This window comes from Mesoplodon bidens, assembly GCF_964165515.1.
Source record: "Mesoplodon bidens genome assembly, contig: HAP1_SCAFFOLD_49, whole genome shotgun sequence".
NCBI lineage: Eukaryota > Metazoa > Chordata > Mammalia > Artiodactyla > Ziphiidae > Mesoplodon > Mesoplodon bidens.
The window spans coordinates 667026-686552 of NW_027671810.1; the positions used below are offsets into that span (position 1 = coordinate 667026).

At 41.1% G+C, this 19527-nt stretch overlaps 1 protein-coding gene across 3 annotated transcripts in view; it reads left to right on the forward strand.

Annotated features, from left to right (window-relative positions):
* Positions 1–10564, forward strand: part of LOC308611012 (UDP-N-acetylglucosamine--peptide N-acetylglucosaminyltransferase 110 kDa subunit-like) — a 98371-nt gene extending 87807 nt beyond the window's left edge. For all 3 annotated transcript variants that reach the window (XM_081259962.1, XM_081259963.1, XM_081259964.1), the window contains one exon: positions 9765–10564. In XM_081259962.1, coding sequence (XP_081116088.1) covers positions 9774–10229 — 456 coding nt within the window. In that variant the 5' untranslated portion in view covers positions 9765–9773 and the 3' untranslated portion in view covers positions 10230–10564. The remainder of the gene's footprint in view (positions 1–9764) is intronic.
* The last annotated feature ends 8963 nt before the right edge of the window (positions 10565–19527 follow it).

A 19527-nucleotide genomic window follows, 5' to 3' on the forward strand; every position in this document is an offset into this window, starting at 1 on the left:
TTTATCTTTAAGTCCTTTATATAAATATATAAATAAAATATACAAATAAATAAAATATAATATTAATTCTGATGATTTTAAAGTCTTTTCTTGATAAAGACTTTTCCTGATAAAGATACACAATATCTTATATAAATATTGTTGTATTATCTGTTCCTTTCTTAGAATTTTAGTCATATGATTCTATCTCTTGGTATGTCTAGAACTTTTTGATTGAATGCTGACTATTTTATTTGGCTTTTTAAATTTTTCTCAGTGGAAATGTTGTTTTGCTTCAAAATATTTTACTCTACCTGGAAATAGCAAATCTTCAAATTACAATTTTTTAAATGCTTTCAAATATCAATACTATAGGTGTCACAAAATCTAGAAAAATGACATTTGAAAATTAACTACTGCCAGATGTGTCTCTATAAGACTTTTTCCCAACTCTTGTAGCTATATATTCTTTAACTGCCTCCTCATATGACAGTTTATGTGTTTTAGAAATAAAATTTTGAGAAATAAACTTCGTAGTTTATAGACATAGATTTCTTTTAACATGGTTGATTAGAGTTTGCTTTTAGTTATTAATAGTTTAGAAAAGTTTATTTCAGCGTCACAATTTATTATTGATAATGTCACATCAATTTTCATTGTTAACTTTGAGAAAACCTCTATGGATTACTTCCTCATAAATATTTACTATTATAAATGCATTACTGATTTCAGTACTGCTATAGGATTGTGCATTACAGGAATTCTGATAAAATACTCATTCACACCATTCCATTACACACATTATTGATGGGGTATATTCTTTTATTTATTTATTTATTTATTTATTTTTGACTGTGTTGTGTCTTCGTTGCTGTGCGCAGTCTTTCTCTAGTTGCAGCGACTGGGGGATACTCTTTGTTGTGGTGTGCAGGCTTCTTATTGCGGTGGCTTCTCTTGTTGCAGAGCACGGGCTCTAGGCATGCAAGCTTCAGTAGTTGTGGCTCATAGTCTTAGTAGTTGTGGCTCATGGGCTCTAGAGAGCAGGCTCCATAGTTGTGGCACACGGTCTTAGTTGCTCCGTGGCATGTGGGATCTTCCCGGACCAGGGCTCAAACCCGTGTCCCCTGCATTGGCAGGTGGCTTCCTAACCACTGTGCCATCCGGGAAGCCCCTGCAGTATATTGGTGTTGTTTTTTTTTTTTTTTTGCAGTATGCTGGCCTCTCACTGTTGTGGCCTCTCCCCGTTGCGGGGCACAGGCTCCGGACATGCAGGATCAGTGGCCATGGCTCACGGGCCTAGCCACTATGCGGCATTTGGGATCTTCCTGGACCAGGGCACGAACCCGTGTCCCCTGCATTGGCAGGCAGACTCTCAACCACTGCACCACCAGGGAAGCCCTGGAGTATATTCTTGACAGAAGGAAATTTCCGTTTTGACTAAGCATTGAAGAAACCTGAATCTTTGACTTATCTTTCACATGCCTGATGATTGAAATAATTTTCCGCAGAATAACTTCTGGTTTTATACTTTTCAGTTCTTTTTTTCTTCTTCAAATGCACATGCTTTGAGAGCTGTGAAGTGCAAGACATGGCTATATTGTAAGGTGGTTTTTGTCCTTACGCTTCTGTGTCTTGTGCTAGTTAAGTCAGTAGAGTAGTCAGTAAGAGTACTGGAAGTTATTCCTGTAATGGGATATTATATAGTCAATTACATATGGTGGTGTCTGAAAATCACATAATAGCCTCACTTAAAACATCTCCTTAGCCGGATTTCAAAAAAGCCTGTGACCAATCCAATATGATCCAACATAGCGGACTATGATAGAAGAAAAATTGGCAAAGAAATAGACGCTTGTCTTACCTGATGGAAGTTAAAATATCTCACTTTTGGCAATTTTGCAAAAACATATAATTACATGAACTAATTTCTAGGGTTCTTCGTAGGACCTAAAAAGGAACCCATAGAGTTGTGGAACAACAATAGAAGCTACTGTGATGAGAAGCCCCGGCACCACAACAAAGCGTAGCCCCCGCTCGCCGCAACTAGAGAAAGCCTGCACGCAGCACTGAAGACCCAATGCAGCCAAAATAAAAATAAATAAATAAAAATAAATAAATTTATCTTTTAAAAAGTAATACTCAGGTTTGAGTCATGAGAAATTTGATGAGGAGAAATTAGCTAATGTTTTCAGAACTTTTAAAATATCAAACTCAGTCTCTAAGATTTTAGCATTATATACAACATCGGTTACTTATTAGTGGTTTGGGAAGGCCAATTTAAAATTTTCTCATCTTACTGTATTGAAATTCATGGCCGTAATGTTTTCCACGTTGACTATATGAATGATGAAGAAAAGTCAATCATGTATTTCATTTCCAACTGGACAGAAAACAATATTTTAAAAAGTGTTTGGACTACTGACTTTTGATTTCTTCTAAGGCAAATGGATAGGTAATTTTTATTCCCTGATTAGGAGAAAAATGGTGGAAGAGGGCAGGGTTAAGAATTAAGATTTCGAGTCGGAGCGCAGGGAGAGGACTGGGGCTGGCGGCAGGAAGAGAGCCTGAAGGGGTTAGTGCACCACGGCTAGCCCGGAGGGAGTCCGGGGAAAGGGTCTGGAGCTGCTGAAGAGGCAAGAGACTTTTTTCCCTTTTGTTTCCTGGTGCGCGAGGAGAGGGCATTAAGAGGGCTGCTTGGGGAAGCGCCGGAGTCAGGCGCGAGCCGCGGGTAAGGCGCGGACCTCGGACACAGGCGTCGGCCGCCGCCGCCGCCGCGGCCCGCCACCGCGGCCTGCCGCCGTGGCCCGCCGCCGCGGCCCGCCGCCGCCGCGGGGCCTGTGTGCGAGCGCGGGTCACTGTCCGCCCCGCCTTCCGGGGGGCCTGTGCACCCCGCCACTGCCGGGGTCCCGAGACCCGGGGACGGCTTTCCCGGGAAAGCGCACGGAGCGCCACGGGCTGCTGCAACGTCACGCCGGCCTCTGCCGCCGCAGGCCCGCCCCACACTGCGCGCCCCTCCCTCACCTCTGCCTGAGTGAGCCAGAGCCCCCGAATCAGCGGCTCCTTTAAACCCGTCCTGTCTGAGCGAAGAACGGACGCCCTCCGGCGACCTACGCGCAGAGGTGGGGCCAGGTCCAAGGCTGAGACCCGGGAGCTGTGAGAGCAGAGACAGGGAAATCTCTCTGTGCAGCCTCGGAGGCAGCGGATTAAAGCTCCACGGTCCATTTGATGTGCCCTGCGTCTGTGGAGTGCATGAATGGACAGCGAATCATCCCAAATTGAGGAAGTGGACTTTGAGGACAAGAATTAAGACTTTCCCCCCTTTTCCTCTTTTTACAACGAATTATTCCAAATTAAGGAGGTGGACTTAGAGAGCAAGATTTCAGACTTCTCGCCCTTTTCCTCTTTTTACAACGAATTATCCCAAATTGAGGAGGTGGACTTGGAGAGCAAGATTTTTGATTTCCCCCCCTGCTCTCTTTTTGTGAATGTGTATGTGTATTCTTCTGTGTAAGATTCTCTCTGTATAGCTTTGCTTCCACCATATGTCCCAGGGTTCTATCGGTCCGTTTTTTTGTTTTTTTGGGTTTTTTTTTCCAATAATTACTTTCTAATTTTAATAATGCTACTATATTTCATACTTTATTCTATTTTACTTTACCTGCTCTTTCTTTTTTCCTACCTTCCCTTCCTCCCTCCCTCCTTCCGCACCTCCTTTCCTTCTTTCTTTTTCTTTCCTCCCTCCCACCCTTCTTCTTTCCACTTTCTTTTTCTTTCCTTCCTCCCTCCCTCCCTCCTGTCTTTCTTCCTTTCCTTCCTCCCTCCCTCCCTCCTTTCTTTCCTTCTTTCTTTCCATCATTCCTCCCTCCCTCCCTCCTTTCTTTCTTTCTTCCTTCCTTCCTTTCTTCCCTTCTTCCTTTCTTTCCCTCTCTCTTTCTTTCTTCTACTAATTCTTTCTTTCTACTTTTTCTCCCTGTTATTCTGAGCCGGGTGGATGAAAGGCTCTTGGTGCTGCAGCCAGGAGCCAGTGCTGTGCCTCTGAAGTGGGAGAGCCAACTTCAGGACACGGGTCCACAAGAGACCTCCCAGCTCCACATAATATCAAGCAGTGAAAATCTCCCAGAGATCTCCATCCCAACACCAGCACCCAGCTTCAGTCAACGACCAGCAAACTACAGTGTGGGTCACCCTATGCCAAGCAACTAGCAAGGCAGGAACACAACCCCACCCATTAGCAGAGAGGCTACCTAAAAACATAATAAGGCCATAGGCACCCCAAAACACACCACCAGACGTGGACCCGTCCACCAGAAAGACAAGATCGAGCCTCAACCACCAGAGCACAGGCATTAGTCCCCCCCACCAGGAAGCCTACACAACCTACTGAAACAACCTTAGCCACTGGGGTCAGACACCAAAAACAACGGGAACTACGAATCTGCAGCCTGCAAAAAGGAGACCCCAAACACAGTAACATAAGCAAAATGAGAAGACAGAAAAACAGCAGGTGAAGGAGCAAGATAAACACCTACCAGACCTAACAAATGAAGAGGTAATAGGCAGTCTACCTGAAAAAGAATTCAGAATAATGATAGTAAAGCTGATCCAAGATTCTATTTCCAAGATCCATAATCTTGGAAATAGAATAGACAAAATGCAAGAAACAAGTTAACAAGGACCTAGAAGAACTAAAGATGAATCAAGCATCAATTAAAAACACAATAAATGAAATGAAAAATACTCTAGATGGGATCAATAGCAGAATAACTGAGGCAGAAGAACGGATAAGTGAGGTGGAAGATAAAATAGTGGAAATAACTGATGCAGAGCAAAATAAAGAAAAAAGAATGAAAAGAACAGAGGACAGTCTCAGAGACGTCTGGGACAACGTTAAACACACCAACATTCAAATTATAGGGGTTCCAGCAGAAGAGGAGAAAAAGAAAGGGACTGAGAAAATATTTGAAGAGATTATAGTTGAAAACTTCCCCAATATGGGAAAAGAAATAGTTAATCAAGTCCAGGAGGCACAGAGAGTCCCATACAGAATAAATCCAAGGAGAAATACACCAAGACACATATTAATCAAACTGTCAAAATTTAAACACAAAGAAATCATATTAAAAGCAGCAAGGGAAAAACAACAAGTAACACACAAGGGAATCCCCATCAGGTTAACCGCTGATCTCTCAGCAGAAACTCTACAAGCCAGAAGGGAGTGGCAGGACATAATTAAAGTGATGAAGGAGAGGAACCTGCAACCAAGATTACTCTACCCAGCAAGGATCTCATTCAGATTTGATGGAGAAATTAAAACCTTTACAGACAAGCAAAAGCTGAGAGACTTCAGCACCACCAAACCAGCTTTACAACAAATGCTAAAGGAACTTCTCTAGGCAAGAAACACAACAGAAGGAATATACCTACAATAACGAACCCAAAGCAATTAAGGAAATGGGAATAGGAACATACATATCAATAATTACCTTAAATGTAAATGGACTAAATGCTCCCACCAAAAGACACAGAGTGGCTGAATGGATACAAAAACAAGACCCATATATATGCTGTCTACAAGAGACCCACTTCAGACCTAGAGACACATACAGATTGAAAGTAAGGGGATGGAAAAAAGATATTCCATGCAAATGGAAATCAAAAGAAAGCTGGAGTAGCAATTCTTATATCAGACAAAATAGACTTTAAAATAAAGACTATTAGAAGAGAAAAAGAAGGACACTACATAACGATAAAGGGATCAATCCAAGAAGAAGATATAACAATTGTAAATATTTATGCACCCAACATAGGAGCACCTCAATACATAAGGCAAATACTAACAGCCATAAAAGGGGAAATCGACAGTCACACAATCATAGTAGGGGACTTTAACACCCCACTTTCACCAATGGACAGATCATCCAAAATGAAAATAAATAAGGAAACACAAGCTTTAAATGATACATTAAACGAGATGGACTTAATTGATATTTATAGGACATTCCATCCAAAAACAACAGAATACACATTTTTCTCAAGTGCTCATGGAACATTCTCCAGGATAGATCATATCTTGGGTCACAAATCAAGCCTCGGTAAATTTAAGAAAATTGAAATTGTATCAAGTATCTTTGCGACCACAATGCTATGAGACTAGATATCAATTACAGGAAAAGATCTGTAAAAAATACAAACACATGGAGGCTAAACAATACACTACTCAATAACGAAGTGATCACTGAAGAAATCAAAGAGGAAATTAAAAAATACCTAGAAACAAATGACAATGGAGACACGACGACCCAAAACCTATGGGACGCAGCAAAAGCAGTTCTAAGGGGGAAGTTTATAGCAATACAATCCCACCTTAAGAAACAGGAAGCATTTCGAGTAAACAACCTGACCCTGCACCTAAAGCAATTAGAGAAAGAAGAACAAAAAACCCCCAAAGCTAGCAGAAGGAAAGAAATCATAAAGATCAGATCAGAAATAAATGAAAAAGAAATGAAGGAAACGATAGCAAAGATCAACCAAACTAAAAGCTGGTTCTTTGAGAAGATAAACAAAATTGACAAACCATTAGCCAGACTCATCAAGAAAAGAAGGGAGAAGACTCAAATCAATAGAATTAGAAATGAAAAAGGAGAAGTAACAACTGACACTGCAGAAATACAAAAGATCATGAGAGATTACTATAAGCAACTCTATGCCAATAAAATGGACAACCTGGAAGAAATGGACAAATTCTTAGAAATGCACAACCTGCCAAGACTGACTCAGGAAGAAATAGAAAATATGAATAGGCCAATCACAAGCACTGAAATTGAAACTGTGATTAAAAATCTTCCATCAAACAAAAGCCCAGGACCAGATGGCTTCACAGGTGAATTCTATCAAACATTTAGAGAAGAACTAACACCTATCCTTCTCAAACTCTTCCAAAATATAGCAGAGGGAGGAACACTCCCAAACTCATTCTACGAGGCCGACATCACCTTGATACCAAAACCAGGCAAGGATGTCACAAAGAAAGAAAACTACAGGCCAGTATCACTGATGAAGATAGATGCAAAAATCCTCAACAAAATACTAGCAAACAGAATCCAACAGCACATTAAAAGGATTATACACCATGATCAAGTGGGGTTTATTCCAGGAATGCAAGGATTCTTCAATATACGCAAATCAGTCAATGTGATACACCATATTAACAAGTTGAAGGAGAAAAACCATATGATCATCTCAATAGATGCAGAGAAAGCTTTCGACAAAATTCAACACCCATTTATGATAAAAACCCTGCAGAAAGTAGGCATAGAGGGAACTTTCCTCAACATCATAAAGGCCATATATGACAAACCCACAGCCAACATTGTCCTCAATGGTGAAAAACTGAAACCATTTCCACTAAGATCAGGAACAAGACAAGGCTGCCCACTCTCACCACTCTTATTCAACCTAGTTTTGGAAGTTTTAGCCACAGCAATCAGAGAAGAAAAGGAAATAAAAGGAATCCAAATTGGAAAAGAAGAAGTAAAGCTGTCACTGTTTGCAGATGACATGATACTATACATAGAGAATCCTAAAGATGCTACCGAAAAACTACTAGAGCTAATCAATGAATTTGGTAAAGTAGCAGGATACAAAATTAATGTACAGAAATCTCTGGCATTCCTGTACACTGATGATTAAAAATCTGAAAATGAAATCAAGAAAACACTCCCATTTACCATTGCAACAAAAAGAATAAAATATCTAGGAATAAACCTACCTAAGGAGACAAAAGACCTGTATGCAGAAAATTATAAGACACTGATGAAAGAAATTAAAGATGATACAAATAGATGGAGAGATATACCATGCTCCTGGATTGGAAGAATCAATATTGTGAAAATGACTCTACTACCCAAAGCAATCTACAGATTCAATGCAATCCCTATCAAACTACCACTGGCATTTTTCAGAGAATTAGAACAAAAAATTTCAAAATTTGTTTGGAAAAACAAAAGGCCCCGAATAGCCAAAGCAATCTTGAGAACGAAAAACGGAGCTGGAGGAATCAGGCTCCCTGACTTCAGACTATACTACAAAGCTACAGTAATTAAGACAGTCTGGTACTGGCATAAAAACAGAAAGACAGATCAGTGGATCAGGATAGAAAGCCCAGAGATAAACCCACGCATATATGGCCAACTTATCTTTGATAAAGGAGGCAGGAATGTACAGTGGAGAAAGGACAGCCTCTTCAATAAGTGGTGCTGGGAAAACTGGACAGGGACATGTAAAAGTATGAGATTAGATCATTCCCTAGCACCATACACAAAAATAAGCTCAAAATGGATTAAAGACTTAAATGTAAGGCCAGAAACTATCAAACTCTTAGAGGAAAACATAGGCAGAACACTCTATGACATAAATCACAGCAAGATCCTTTTGGACCCACCTCCTAGAGAAATGGAAATAAAAACAAAGATAAACAAATGGGACCTAATGAAACTTCAAAGCTTTTGCACAGCAAAGGAAACCATAAACAAGACCAAAAGACAACCCTCAGAATGGGAGAAATTATTTGCAAATGAAGCAACTGACAAAGGATTAATCTCCAAAATTTATAAACAGCTCATGCAGCTCAACATCAAAAAAACAAACAACCCAATCCAAAAATGGGCAGAAGACTTAAATAGGCATTTCTCCAAAGTAGATATACAGACTGCCAACAAACACATGAAAGAATGCTCAACATCACTAATCATTAGATAAATGCAAATCAAAACTACAATGAGATATCATCTCACACCAGTCAGAATGGCCATCATCAAGAAATCTAGAAACAATAAATGCTGGAGAGGGTGTGGAGAAAAGGGAACACTCTTGCACTGCTGGTGGGAATGTGAATTGGTACAGCCACTATGGAGAACAGTATGGAGGTTCCTTAAAAAACTACAAATAGAACTACCATATGACCCAGCAATCCCACTACTAGGCATATACCCTGAGAAAACCATAATTCAAAAAGAGACCTGTACCAAAATGTTCATTGCAGCTCTATTCACAATAGCCCGGAGCTGGAAACAACCTAAGTGTCCATCATCGGATGAATGGATAAAGAAGATGTGGCACGTATATACAATGGAATATTACTCAGCCATAAAAAGAAACGAAACTGAGCTATTTGTAATGAGGTGGATAGACCTAGAGTCTGTCATACAGAGTGAAGTAAGTCAGAAAGAGAAAGACAAATACCGTATGCTAACACATATATACGGAATTTAAAAAAAATGTCATGAAGAACCTAGGGGCAAAACGGGAATAAAGACACAGACCTACTTGAGAATGGACTTGAGGATATGGGGAGGGGGAAGGGTAAGCTGTGACAAAGCGAAAGAGAGGCATGGACATATATACACTACCAAACGTAAGGTAGATAGATAGTGGGAAGCAGCCGCAGAGCACAGGGAGATCAGCTCGGTGCTTTGTGACCGTCTGGAGGGGTGGGATGGAGGGAGATGCATGAGGGAAGGGATGTGGGAACAGATGTATATGTATGACTGATTCACTTTGTTATAAAGCAGAAACTAATAAAAAAAAAAGAATTAAGATTTCAAGAGCATGAGAGGTAGATGGCCAACCAGAGTTCCTAAGGTTCAGTGCCTGTAACTGTTGCCACTGCTTAATCCTGCCAAAGCAGTGGTACGGCTGCTGCGCTCGTGTTTGCTACCTCTAGAAACATTCTTGCCAGTAGTGGCGGCAGCGGGACTCAATTACCCCCTTTTTTTCACTCTCTCCAGAAGCTCCAGATGGCGTCTTACGTGGGCAATGTGGCCGACAGCACAGAACCGACGAAACGTATGCTTTCCTTCCAAGGGTTAGCTGAGTTGGCACATCGAGAATATCAGGCAGGAGATTTTGAGACAGCTGAGAGACACTGCATGCAGCTCTGGAGACAAGAGCCAGGCAATACTGGTGTACTTTTATTACTTTCATCTATACACTTCCAGTGTCGAAGGCTGAACAGATCTGCCCACTTTAGTACTCTGGCAATTAAACAGAACCCTCTTCTGGCAGAAGCCTATTCGAATTTGGGGAATGTGTACAAGGAAAGAGGGCAGTTTCAGGAAGCAACTGAGCATTACCAGCATGCATTGCGTCACAAACCAGATTTCATCGATGGTTATATTAACCTGGCAGCCGCATTGGTAGCAGCAGGCGACATGGAAGGGGCAGTACAAGCTTATGTCTCTGCTCTTCAGTAAAATCCTGATTTGTACTGTGTTCGCAGTGACCTTGGGAACCTGCTCGAAGCCCTGGGTGGCTTGGAAGAAGCCAAGGCATGTTATTTGAAAACAATTGAGACACAACCGAACTTTGCAGTAGCTTGGAGTAATCTTGGCTGTGTTTTCAATGCGCAAGGGGAGATTTGGCTTGCAATTCATCACTTTGAAAAGGCTGTCACCCTTGACCCCAATTTTCTGGATGCTTATATCAATTTAGGAAATGTCTTCAAAGAGGCACGGATTTTGGACAGAGCTGTGGCAGCTTACCTTCGTGCCCTAAGCTTGAGTCCAAATCATGCAGTGGTACATGGCAACCTGGCTTGTGTATACTATGAGCAAGGCCTGATGGATCTGGCAATAGACACCTACAGGCGAGCTATTGAATTGCAACCACATTTCCCTGATGCTTACTGCAACCTAGGAAACGCTCTCAAAGAGAAGGGCAGTGTTGCTGAAGCAGAAGATTGTTATCATACAGCTCTCCGGCTGTGTCCCACCCATGCAGACTCTCTGAATAACCTAGCCAATATCAAAGGAGAACAGGGAAACAGTGAAGAGGCAGTTCGCTTGTATCGTAAAGCATTAGAACTCTGCCCAGACTTTGCTGATGCCCATTCAAATTTAGCAAGTGTATTGAAGCAGCAGGGAAAACTTCAGGAAACTCTGATGCATTATAATGAGGCTATTCGAATCAGTCCTACCTTTGCTGATGCCTACTGTGATATGGGAAACACCCTACGGGAGATGCAGGATGTTCAGGGAGCCTTGCAGTGTTATACTCGTGCCGTTCAGATCAGCCCTGCATTTGCGGATGCCCACAGCAATCTGGCTTCCATTCACCACGATTCAGGGAATATTCCAGAAGCAATTGCTTCTTATCGCACTGTTCTGAAGCTTCAACCTGATTTTTCTGACGCTTATTGTAATTTGGCTCATTGCCTGCAGGTTGTCTGTGATTGGACAGACTATGATGAGCGAATGAAGAAGTTGGTCAGCATTGTGGCTGACCAGTTGTAGAAGAATAGGTTGCCTTCTGTGCAGCCTCATCATAGTATGCTCTATCCTCTTTCTCATGGCTTCGGGAAGGCTATTGCTGAGAGGCATGGGAACCTCTGCTTGGCTAATATAAGTGTCCTTCATAAACCACCGTATGAACATCCAAAAGACTTGAAGCTCAGTGATGGTCGACTGCGTGTAGGATACGTGAGTTCTGACCTTGGGAATCATCCTACTTCTCATCTTATGCAGTCTATTCCAGGCATGCACAATCCTGATAAATTTGAGATACTCTGTTATGCCCTGAGCCCACATGATGGCACAAACTTCCGAGCGAAGGTGATGGCAGAAGCCAATCATTTCATTGATCTTTCTCAGATTCCATGCAATGGGAAAGCAGCTGATTGCATCCATCAAGATGGTATACACATCCTTGTAAATATGAATGGTTATACCAGGGGTGCTTGAAATGAACTCTTTGCTCTCAGGCCAGCTCCTATTCAGGCAATGTGGCTGGGGTACCCTGGGACTAGTGGCGTGCTTTTCATGGATTATATCATCACTGATCAGGAAACTTCACCTGCTGAAGTTGCTGAGCAGTATTCTGAGAAACTGGCTTATATGCCCCATACTTTCTTTATTGGTGATCATGCTAATATGTTCCCTCAGCTGAAGAAAAAAGCCGTCATCGATTTTAAGTCCAATGGGCACATTTATGACAATCGGATTGTGCTGAATGGCATCGACCTCCAAGCATTTCTTGATAGTCTATCAGATGTGCAAATAGTCAAGATGAAATGTCCTGATGGAGAAGACAACGCAGACAGCAGTAATACAACTCTTAATATGCCTGTCATTCCTATGAATACTGTTGCAGAAGCGGTTATTGAAATGATTAACAGAGGACAAATTCAGATTACAATTAATGGATTCAGTATAAGCAATGGACTGGCAACTACCCTGATCAACAATAAGGCTGCCACTGGAGAGGAGGTTCCCCATACCATTATTGTAACCACACGTTCTCAGTACGGGTTACTGGAAGATGCCATTGTGTACTGTAACTTTAATCAGTTATACAAAATTGACCCATCTACTTTGCAGATGTGGGCAAATATTCTGAAGCGTGTTCCCAATAGTGTACTGTGGCTGTTGCGTTTTCCAGCAGCAGGAGAAGCTAATATTCAACAGTACGCACAAAATATGGGCCTTCCCCCGAACCGTATCATTTTTTCCCCTGTTGCTCCTAAAGAGGAACATGTTCGGAGAGGCCAGCTGGCTGATGTGTGCTTGGACACTCCACTCTGTAATGGACACACCACAGGGATGGACGTCCTTTGGGCAGGGACCCCCATGGTGACTATGCCAGGAGAGACTCTTGCTTCCCGAGTTGCAGCTTCCCAGCTCACTTGTTTAGGCTGTCTTGAGCTGATTGTTAAAAATAGACGAGAATATGAAGAGATAGCTGTGAAACTGGGAACTGATGTAGAATACCTGAAGAAAATTCGTGGCAAAGTCTGGAAGCAGAGAACATCTAGCCCTCTGTTCAACACCAAACAATACACAATGGAACTAGAGCGGCTCTATCTACAGATGTGGGAGCATTATGCAGCTGGCAACAAACCTGATCACATGATTAAGCCTGTTGAAGTCACTGAGTCGGCCTAAATAATGACTGTGTGCCCAGGAGAATTACCCCTGTAGCTGAGCCTCAACCTTCTGGGGGAAAGGGAACTACTTTTTCAGTATCATGTTGCAGATGGGTGACACACAATGATAAGAAATAGCACAGCCAGACTTGCTTCCTGCATGATCATGACAGGGAGAGACACAAGAGATGGGAAACTGCTGTTCCACAAGGAGATTCCATCGAATTTTGCCGCAGCCAGGTGTCTGGAAGGTCTGGAAGGTAAGTCTGGCAGGTCTGATCTCCCTTGGTCTTCCAGGGGATGGATGGTTAGTGTGGAAGGGAGATGGAGATTGCCCAGCCGTTTTGTGATTATCATGGATTGATTGAGTCTTCTGAATTAATTTTTTTCTTTCTATTTTGGGTATGGGAGCTTTTAAAAATGTTTGGTTTCAGGTATTTTTATTCATGTGAAGTGTATATGATTCTCTTGAGATAAGATATTAAGCTGAACTATTCCTTGTTTTAGTTTCTGAACTCTACAGATAAATGGGGACTTTGCTGGTGTAGTCTTTTTATAGGTTTTATAAACTGCTTGAGCCTATATCAGTCATTTTAGTGTCTGACATAACGTTTGGAACTCTCAGTGCTTTTTTGGTTTGTAGATGATGGCTTCAATTCTTTTTCTGGTCCGTTTCCTTCTTCCCTTCCCCCCACTGTAAAAATTCTCCTGTAACTTGGCTAACAAAAAACCAAGTCTGATTCAAAACCTCCCAGAGTGTTTCTCTTAAACACATCATCGGGTGCCAAATGAAGATTCTTAGGAGTGCTTATTAATTATGAAGGGCACAGTTGTGGTACTGTCACTGATGATAAAAATAATGGATTGTTGGCCTAGAGTTTTGTCCTATTTCACCAGTGTTTTACTGTTGACTGCCCCTCTATGTTGCTTCCAAAAGTGATAGTGTGTGATAAGATGTTTACTTTCATTTCTAAAGTTTGTTTTTTTTTTAGGTGAGCCCTGTTCTTCCTTTTTCTTTCAGCAGAAATGAAATTCCAGGTAAGTATAAGTATTCAAATATTTGATCAGTAATTCACAGTTATCTCCAGTACATTAAATAACTTTCATCAAAAAACATGTTATAGGTAAAAAGCTCTGAAGGACCAGCTATGTATATGATAATTATGTTTCAGGCCTTCTAGGGTATTATATATAATAACTTGTCTTCTGGTCGTGGTCTTGAAGTCTTTATGGATTCAGCCTCAGTAGTAGCGAACTGCACTGCTACTTGGTTTGGAGTACAAATTAGGCTTTAACCCTCCTGGAGGTTGAGTTTTTGGTATTGAAAACCATAGGAATGAAATTATTGTATTTCAACAAAGGATCGAGGGCTTGAGGCTTAAAGAAGCCAACATATGTGTGGGAAGCAGTCAGCCTTGAGAGCACCTTCGGACATGCCAGGCATGCCGCTGCTGCTCGAAGGGACTGTCCCTACTTGTTCCCCTCCTTGTTCCAATCCATGGGAGATAAATCACCAGGGCCCAGAAATGAGAAAGAAAGTAAAATGAGACAAGCAAAGCTGTCTCCCCGCTGCACATGCAGGTTATTTTGGATGATTCTGGGTTTATGGGTTTTCTCCCAGGGAAGTTAACCTTGAGCCGAGACAGTCATTAGATAATGTAAACCACCGTCTGGCAACCTTCCCTTTTCTAGTCTATATAATCTGCACCTGTAGCATAATGAAACTTACCTTGCAACCATCAGTTGTCTTGGTCCTTCTGACCCCATTCGTTGGTGCTACTTCAGTTCCTTACCCCGTCCCTTCTGACCCTGGGCGGTGAAATCCTCTTTCTGAGGCTGGTCCATGGCAAGTGGCACCCGAACAGGGACCTGAAGCGTGAAGTCAATTAAAAGGAAAAGAAAGTGCAGGTAAGAGAACCCTTATGCAAAATATGTGTGGCCACGAGTAAAAGTGAAACTAATAGAGGCATAAGGCAACAGTCAGAAGTAAAATAAGATGGGGCAAAAGGGCTCAAAGGAGCGTGAATTATTTGCTCAGGTTTTACTTTCGATGCTTATAGCTCGGGGTAATAAAGTTTCTACCTCAGAGTTGACTGAATTTTTGCAGCATATCCATGATGTATCTCCCTGGTTTCCTGATGGCGACTCTGTGACATAGAAATCTGGCCGAAAGTTGGAGAAGATTTAAAAAATTATTATGAGTCTCGAAGGCCTACTCATACTGCTGTTGTTACATTTAGTTTGTGGAATCTGATAAAAATATGTTTAGGTTCTTCTCATGATAGTGTTGATTTGAATGTAAAGTCAGAAAAATATAAGCCTCTGACAGAAGACAAGACTGTATTATCAGCTACTTTGTCGCCACTTCCTAAACCGAAAGAGCTAATTAATTTAAATATTTCAGATGAAGAGGAACATTTTGACTTAACCGATGAGGCTTTTAAACATAAAAGAGAGAGAAAAAAAAACATAAAAGAGAGAATCATCCTGAGGATGATCTTCTAATGGCTATGATAGATAAGTCAGTGAAAAAGCTGCACATTAGTAAGGACTGTCTTCCTCAAAAATCTACATCTGTAAAAATGCTCAGTCTCTTGCAACGTGCTGTATAAGCAGCAATAAAATGAGGAGAAGATCCTATTTTCTGTTGTCCTGTCATAGAAAGACCTGATCCTAATAATCCTCAACAGGCTATTAGGGAGCATCAGGCTCTTCCTTTTAAAGTTTTGAAAGATTTGAAATCTGCTTGTGCTCATTATGGGCCCACTGCTCCTTTTACTACTGCTATGGTTGACACTATTGCAGGAGAAGCTCTTTCCCCCGCTGATTGGAAGTCTATTGCACGAGCTTGTTTAAATGGTGGAGATTATTTAATATGGAAGTTTGATTTTTATGAACGGGCTGCTGAAGAAGCAGAAAAGAATGCTACCCATGATATTCCAGTGGATTATCATATGCTGATTGGGGAAGGACCATATATTTCTTTACAAGATCAATTAACTTATACCTTTGTTGCTTATCCTCAAATAAATCATTTGGCATTACAAGGCTGGAGGAAATTACCTTCTACACACAAAACTGAGGATCTTTCAAAAATGAGACAGGGACCTGATGAACCATATGCTGATTTTGTAGATAGATTGTTACAGGCGGTGGGGAGACTCATTGTGGATGGACTCACTGGTACAATTGTAGTGAAGCAACTTGCTTTTGAAAACGCTAATAATGCATGTCAGGCTGCGATTCGACCTTGGAGAAAACGGGGAACACTGGAGGATTATATTCGCCTTTGTGCAGACATTGGGCCTGCTTATATACAGGGTGCTGCTATGGCTGCAGCATTAACTAAAGTGAGGTTTAAAAACAATCAAAAGAGAACAAAGACTAGTTTTCAATGCGGAAAGGCAGGTCATTTTGCTGGAGAATGTGGATCTTTTCATTGTAACCCTGCTCCTTCCTTCCCTACTCAAAAACCTCCAGATGGTCAGAAAATCCCTGGTTTATGCCCTAAATGCAATAGGGGAAAATGTTGGGCACGAGATTGTCACTCAGTGGCCCACAGGGATGGGACACCACTGTCGGGAAACACCTCCCGGGGCCTTCCCCGGCCCCAACAAATAATAGGGGCAACGTCTGTGTATCCTCCTCAAACTATCAATCAGACATTAACCAAAAACAAAAACATACAATATCTTCGCTCTCCAGAGCAACAGCAGGAAGCACAGGACTGGACCTCAGTACCTCCGCCAGATATGTATTAGCTCCTGAAATGGGTCCTCAGGCCCTCTCTATGGGCATCTATGGACCTTTACCCAAGGGTTTGATTGGACTATTATTGGGAAGAAGTAGTGTCGCCATGAAGGGTTTAACTATTATGCCAGGACTCATAGACTCTGACTACGAAGGAGAAATAAAAATCATGGCACAAACTATTAAAAATATAATAACGATTTCTCCTGGTGATAAAATTGCACAATTGCTACTTTTGCCCTTTGTACCTCGTGGACAAATTTTACAACATCAAAAGAGAGAAACAAAGGCTTTTGGATCATCTAGTGCTGCCTACTGGATTCAGAAGATAGGGAAAGAACGTCCAGAAATGAAATGAACCATGAATGGAAAGGTTTTTTCAGGTTTGTTAGACACTGGAGCTGATGTCTCTGTTATGACGCAGATGTACTGGCCTAAACATTGGCCCGTTAGTCCTATTATTACAGAACTTCAAGGAATAGGACAGCGTTCTTCTCCTATGCAAAGTAGTCAGTTATTATTATGGCAAGATAGTGAGGGCCATTCAGGATACTTCCAGCCTTATGTTTTGCCTGGGCTGCCTTTAAACCTCTTGGGCCAAGATATATTAAAAGAAATGGGAGTATTACTTTATAGTCCAAATTCTCAAGGGCTGGGAACAAATCAAAAAGGAACTGTCTATCCTATTGATGTGAAAATAAAAAGTGATAGACAAGGTTTGGGTTTTTCTTAGGGGCCTTGGATTCTCCTCCACTCACTGCTGATCCAATTACTTGGCTGAGTGATGACCCTGTATGGGTGGACCAATGGCCCCTCACAAAGGAGAAATTAGAAGCTGCAGAACAATTAGTACTGGAACAATTAGGGCATTTAGAAATTTCCAGTAGTCCTTGGAATACTCCTATTTTTATTATCAAGAAAAAGTCTGGAAAATATAGGTTATTACAGGGTCTAAGAGCTGTTAATAAAACTATGCTAATAATGGGAGCTCTTCAACTAGGCCTACCCTCTCCAACAGCCATACCACACAATTATCATCTTTTAGTTATAGATTTAAAGATTGTTTTTTCACTATTCCTTTGTTTCCTGAAGATAGAAAACATTTTGCTTTTAGCTTGCCTTCCTTAAATTTTAAGGAACCCATGAGGAGATTTCAATGGAAAGTATTGCCTCAGGGCATGGCAAATAGTCCTACATATGCCAAATATATGTGGCTCAGGCCTTAACTCCTGTGAGAAAAAGGTTTCCAACGTTATATTCATACATTATATGGATGATATACTTTGAGCCACTGATAATATTTCTTGATTAGAGACTGCTTCTCAATTTTTACAACAATCCTTACAATCATTTGGCTTGGTCATTGCCTCAGAAAAAATTCAAAGACAATCTCCATTTTTCTATTTGGGAAAATATATTGATAACTCTACCATTAGGCCTCAAAAACTGCAAATTTGAGTTGATAATTTAAAAACATTAAATGATTTTCAAAAATTACTTGGAGATATTAATTGGCTAAGGCCTTCCTTAGAACTTACTGCTGCTCAGTTAGAGCCTTTATTTGATATTCTTAAAGGTGACTCAGATCCTTCTACTTCACGCTCTATGACTCCAGAGGATTTCAAGCTTTACAAATAGTTAATAGAGCTATCAGCTCTGCACAGTTAACTCGAATACATACTCACCTGCCCATGTCTTTAGTTGTTTGTCCAACACCTCATGTGCCTACTGCCATCTTATGGCAAACTGTTGGAATTATTGAATGGATTCATATGAAAACTACATCCTCTAAAGTTATCAACCCTTATTATGAACTTGTTATTAAGTTAATAATGCAAGGTAGAACTAGATGCTTACAACTTATAGGTATAGAACCTTCTCAACTTATTATCCCTTATTCAGTTAGTCAACAAAATTGGCTTTTTCAACATAGTAATGAATGGGGTCTTGTTCTTGCAGGATTTTCAGGTACCTTGGAATGCCATTAGCCTGCTGATAAATTGATCCAATTCAGCAAACTTAACTCTTATATCTTTCCTTCTATAATTAGGCAACAGCCTATTCCTCATGTACCTTTGGTTTTTACAGACGGTTCTTCTTCAGGAGTGGCTACTGTAATCATTGACGACGGAACAAAACTCATTAAACAAACTTCCTTGACTTCAGCTCAACGTGTTGAACTGTATGCTGTCATTATGGCTTCTAAACATTTGCCTTCTATATCTTTTAATTTGTTTTCTGATAGTAAATATCTTATTAGCTTATTATTTCTTCTGGAGACTGCGACCAGAGGATATACTAATGACCCTGAATTATCATCCTCTTTTCGTTTGCTTCAACAGCTTATTCGTTCCCACGATGGTCCTGTTGCAGCTCTGCATATCCGTGCTCATTCTAACTTGTCTGGTCCATTGTCTAAAATGAATGCGACTGCAGATGTTTTAACTCGATCTAAACGTGATCTTTATCCTGTGCATTTTCCTCCCCCAAATAAAGTTAAAGTTACTCTTCCTCCTCAATCTCTTTTCCCTAAAGCAGGACATATCCCAATTTACCATCCTCCTCCTTTCCCGTTCGTCATGCTGTCAAGAATGGCTAAGGTATTGCATTCATTATCTTCATACTGTTGATACTCATGGTCCATGTCCTGGACACCCTCATATTATGGTAAGTTATGATCAAACTGCTTCACAAGCAGCACAACAATCGCATGCTTTACACCATCAGTCGGCGGCTACATTACGCAAACAATTTTCCCTTACTCATGAAGCCACCCGACAAATTGTTAAGCAATGCCCACAATGCTTACCTCACCTTCCTGTTCCACATTATGGTGTTAATCCTCGTGGATTATTACCTAGTCATTTATGGCAAATGGATGT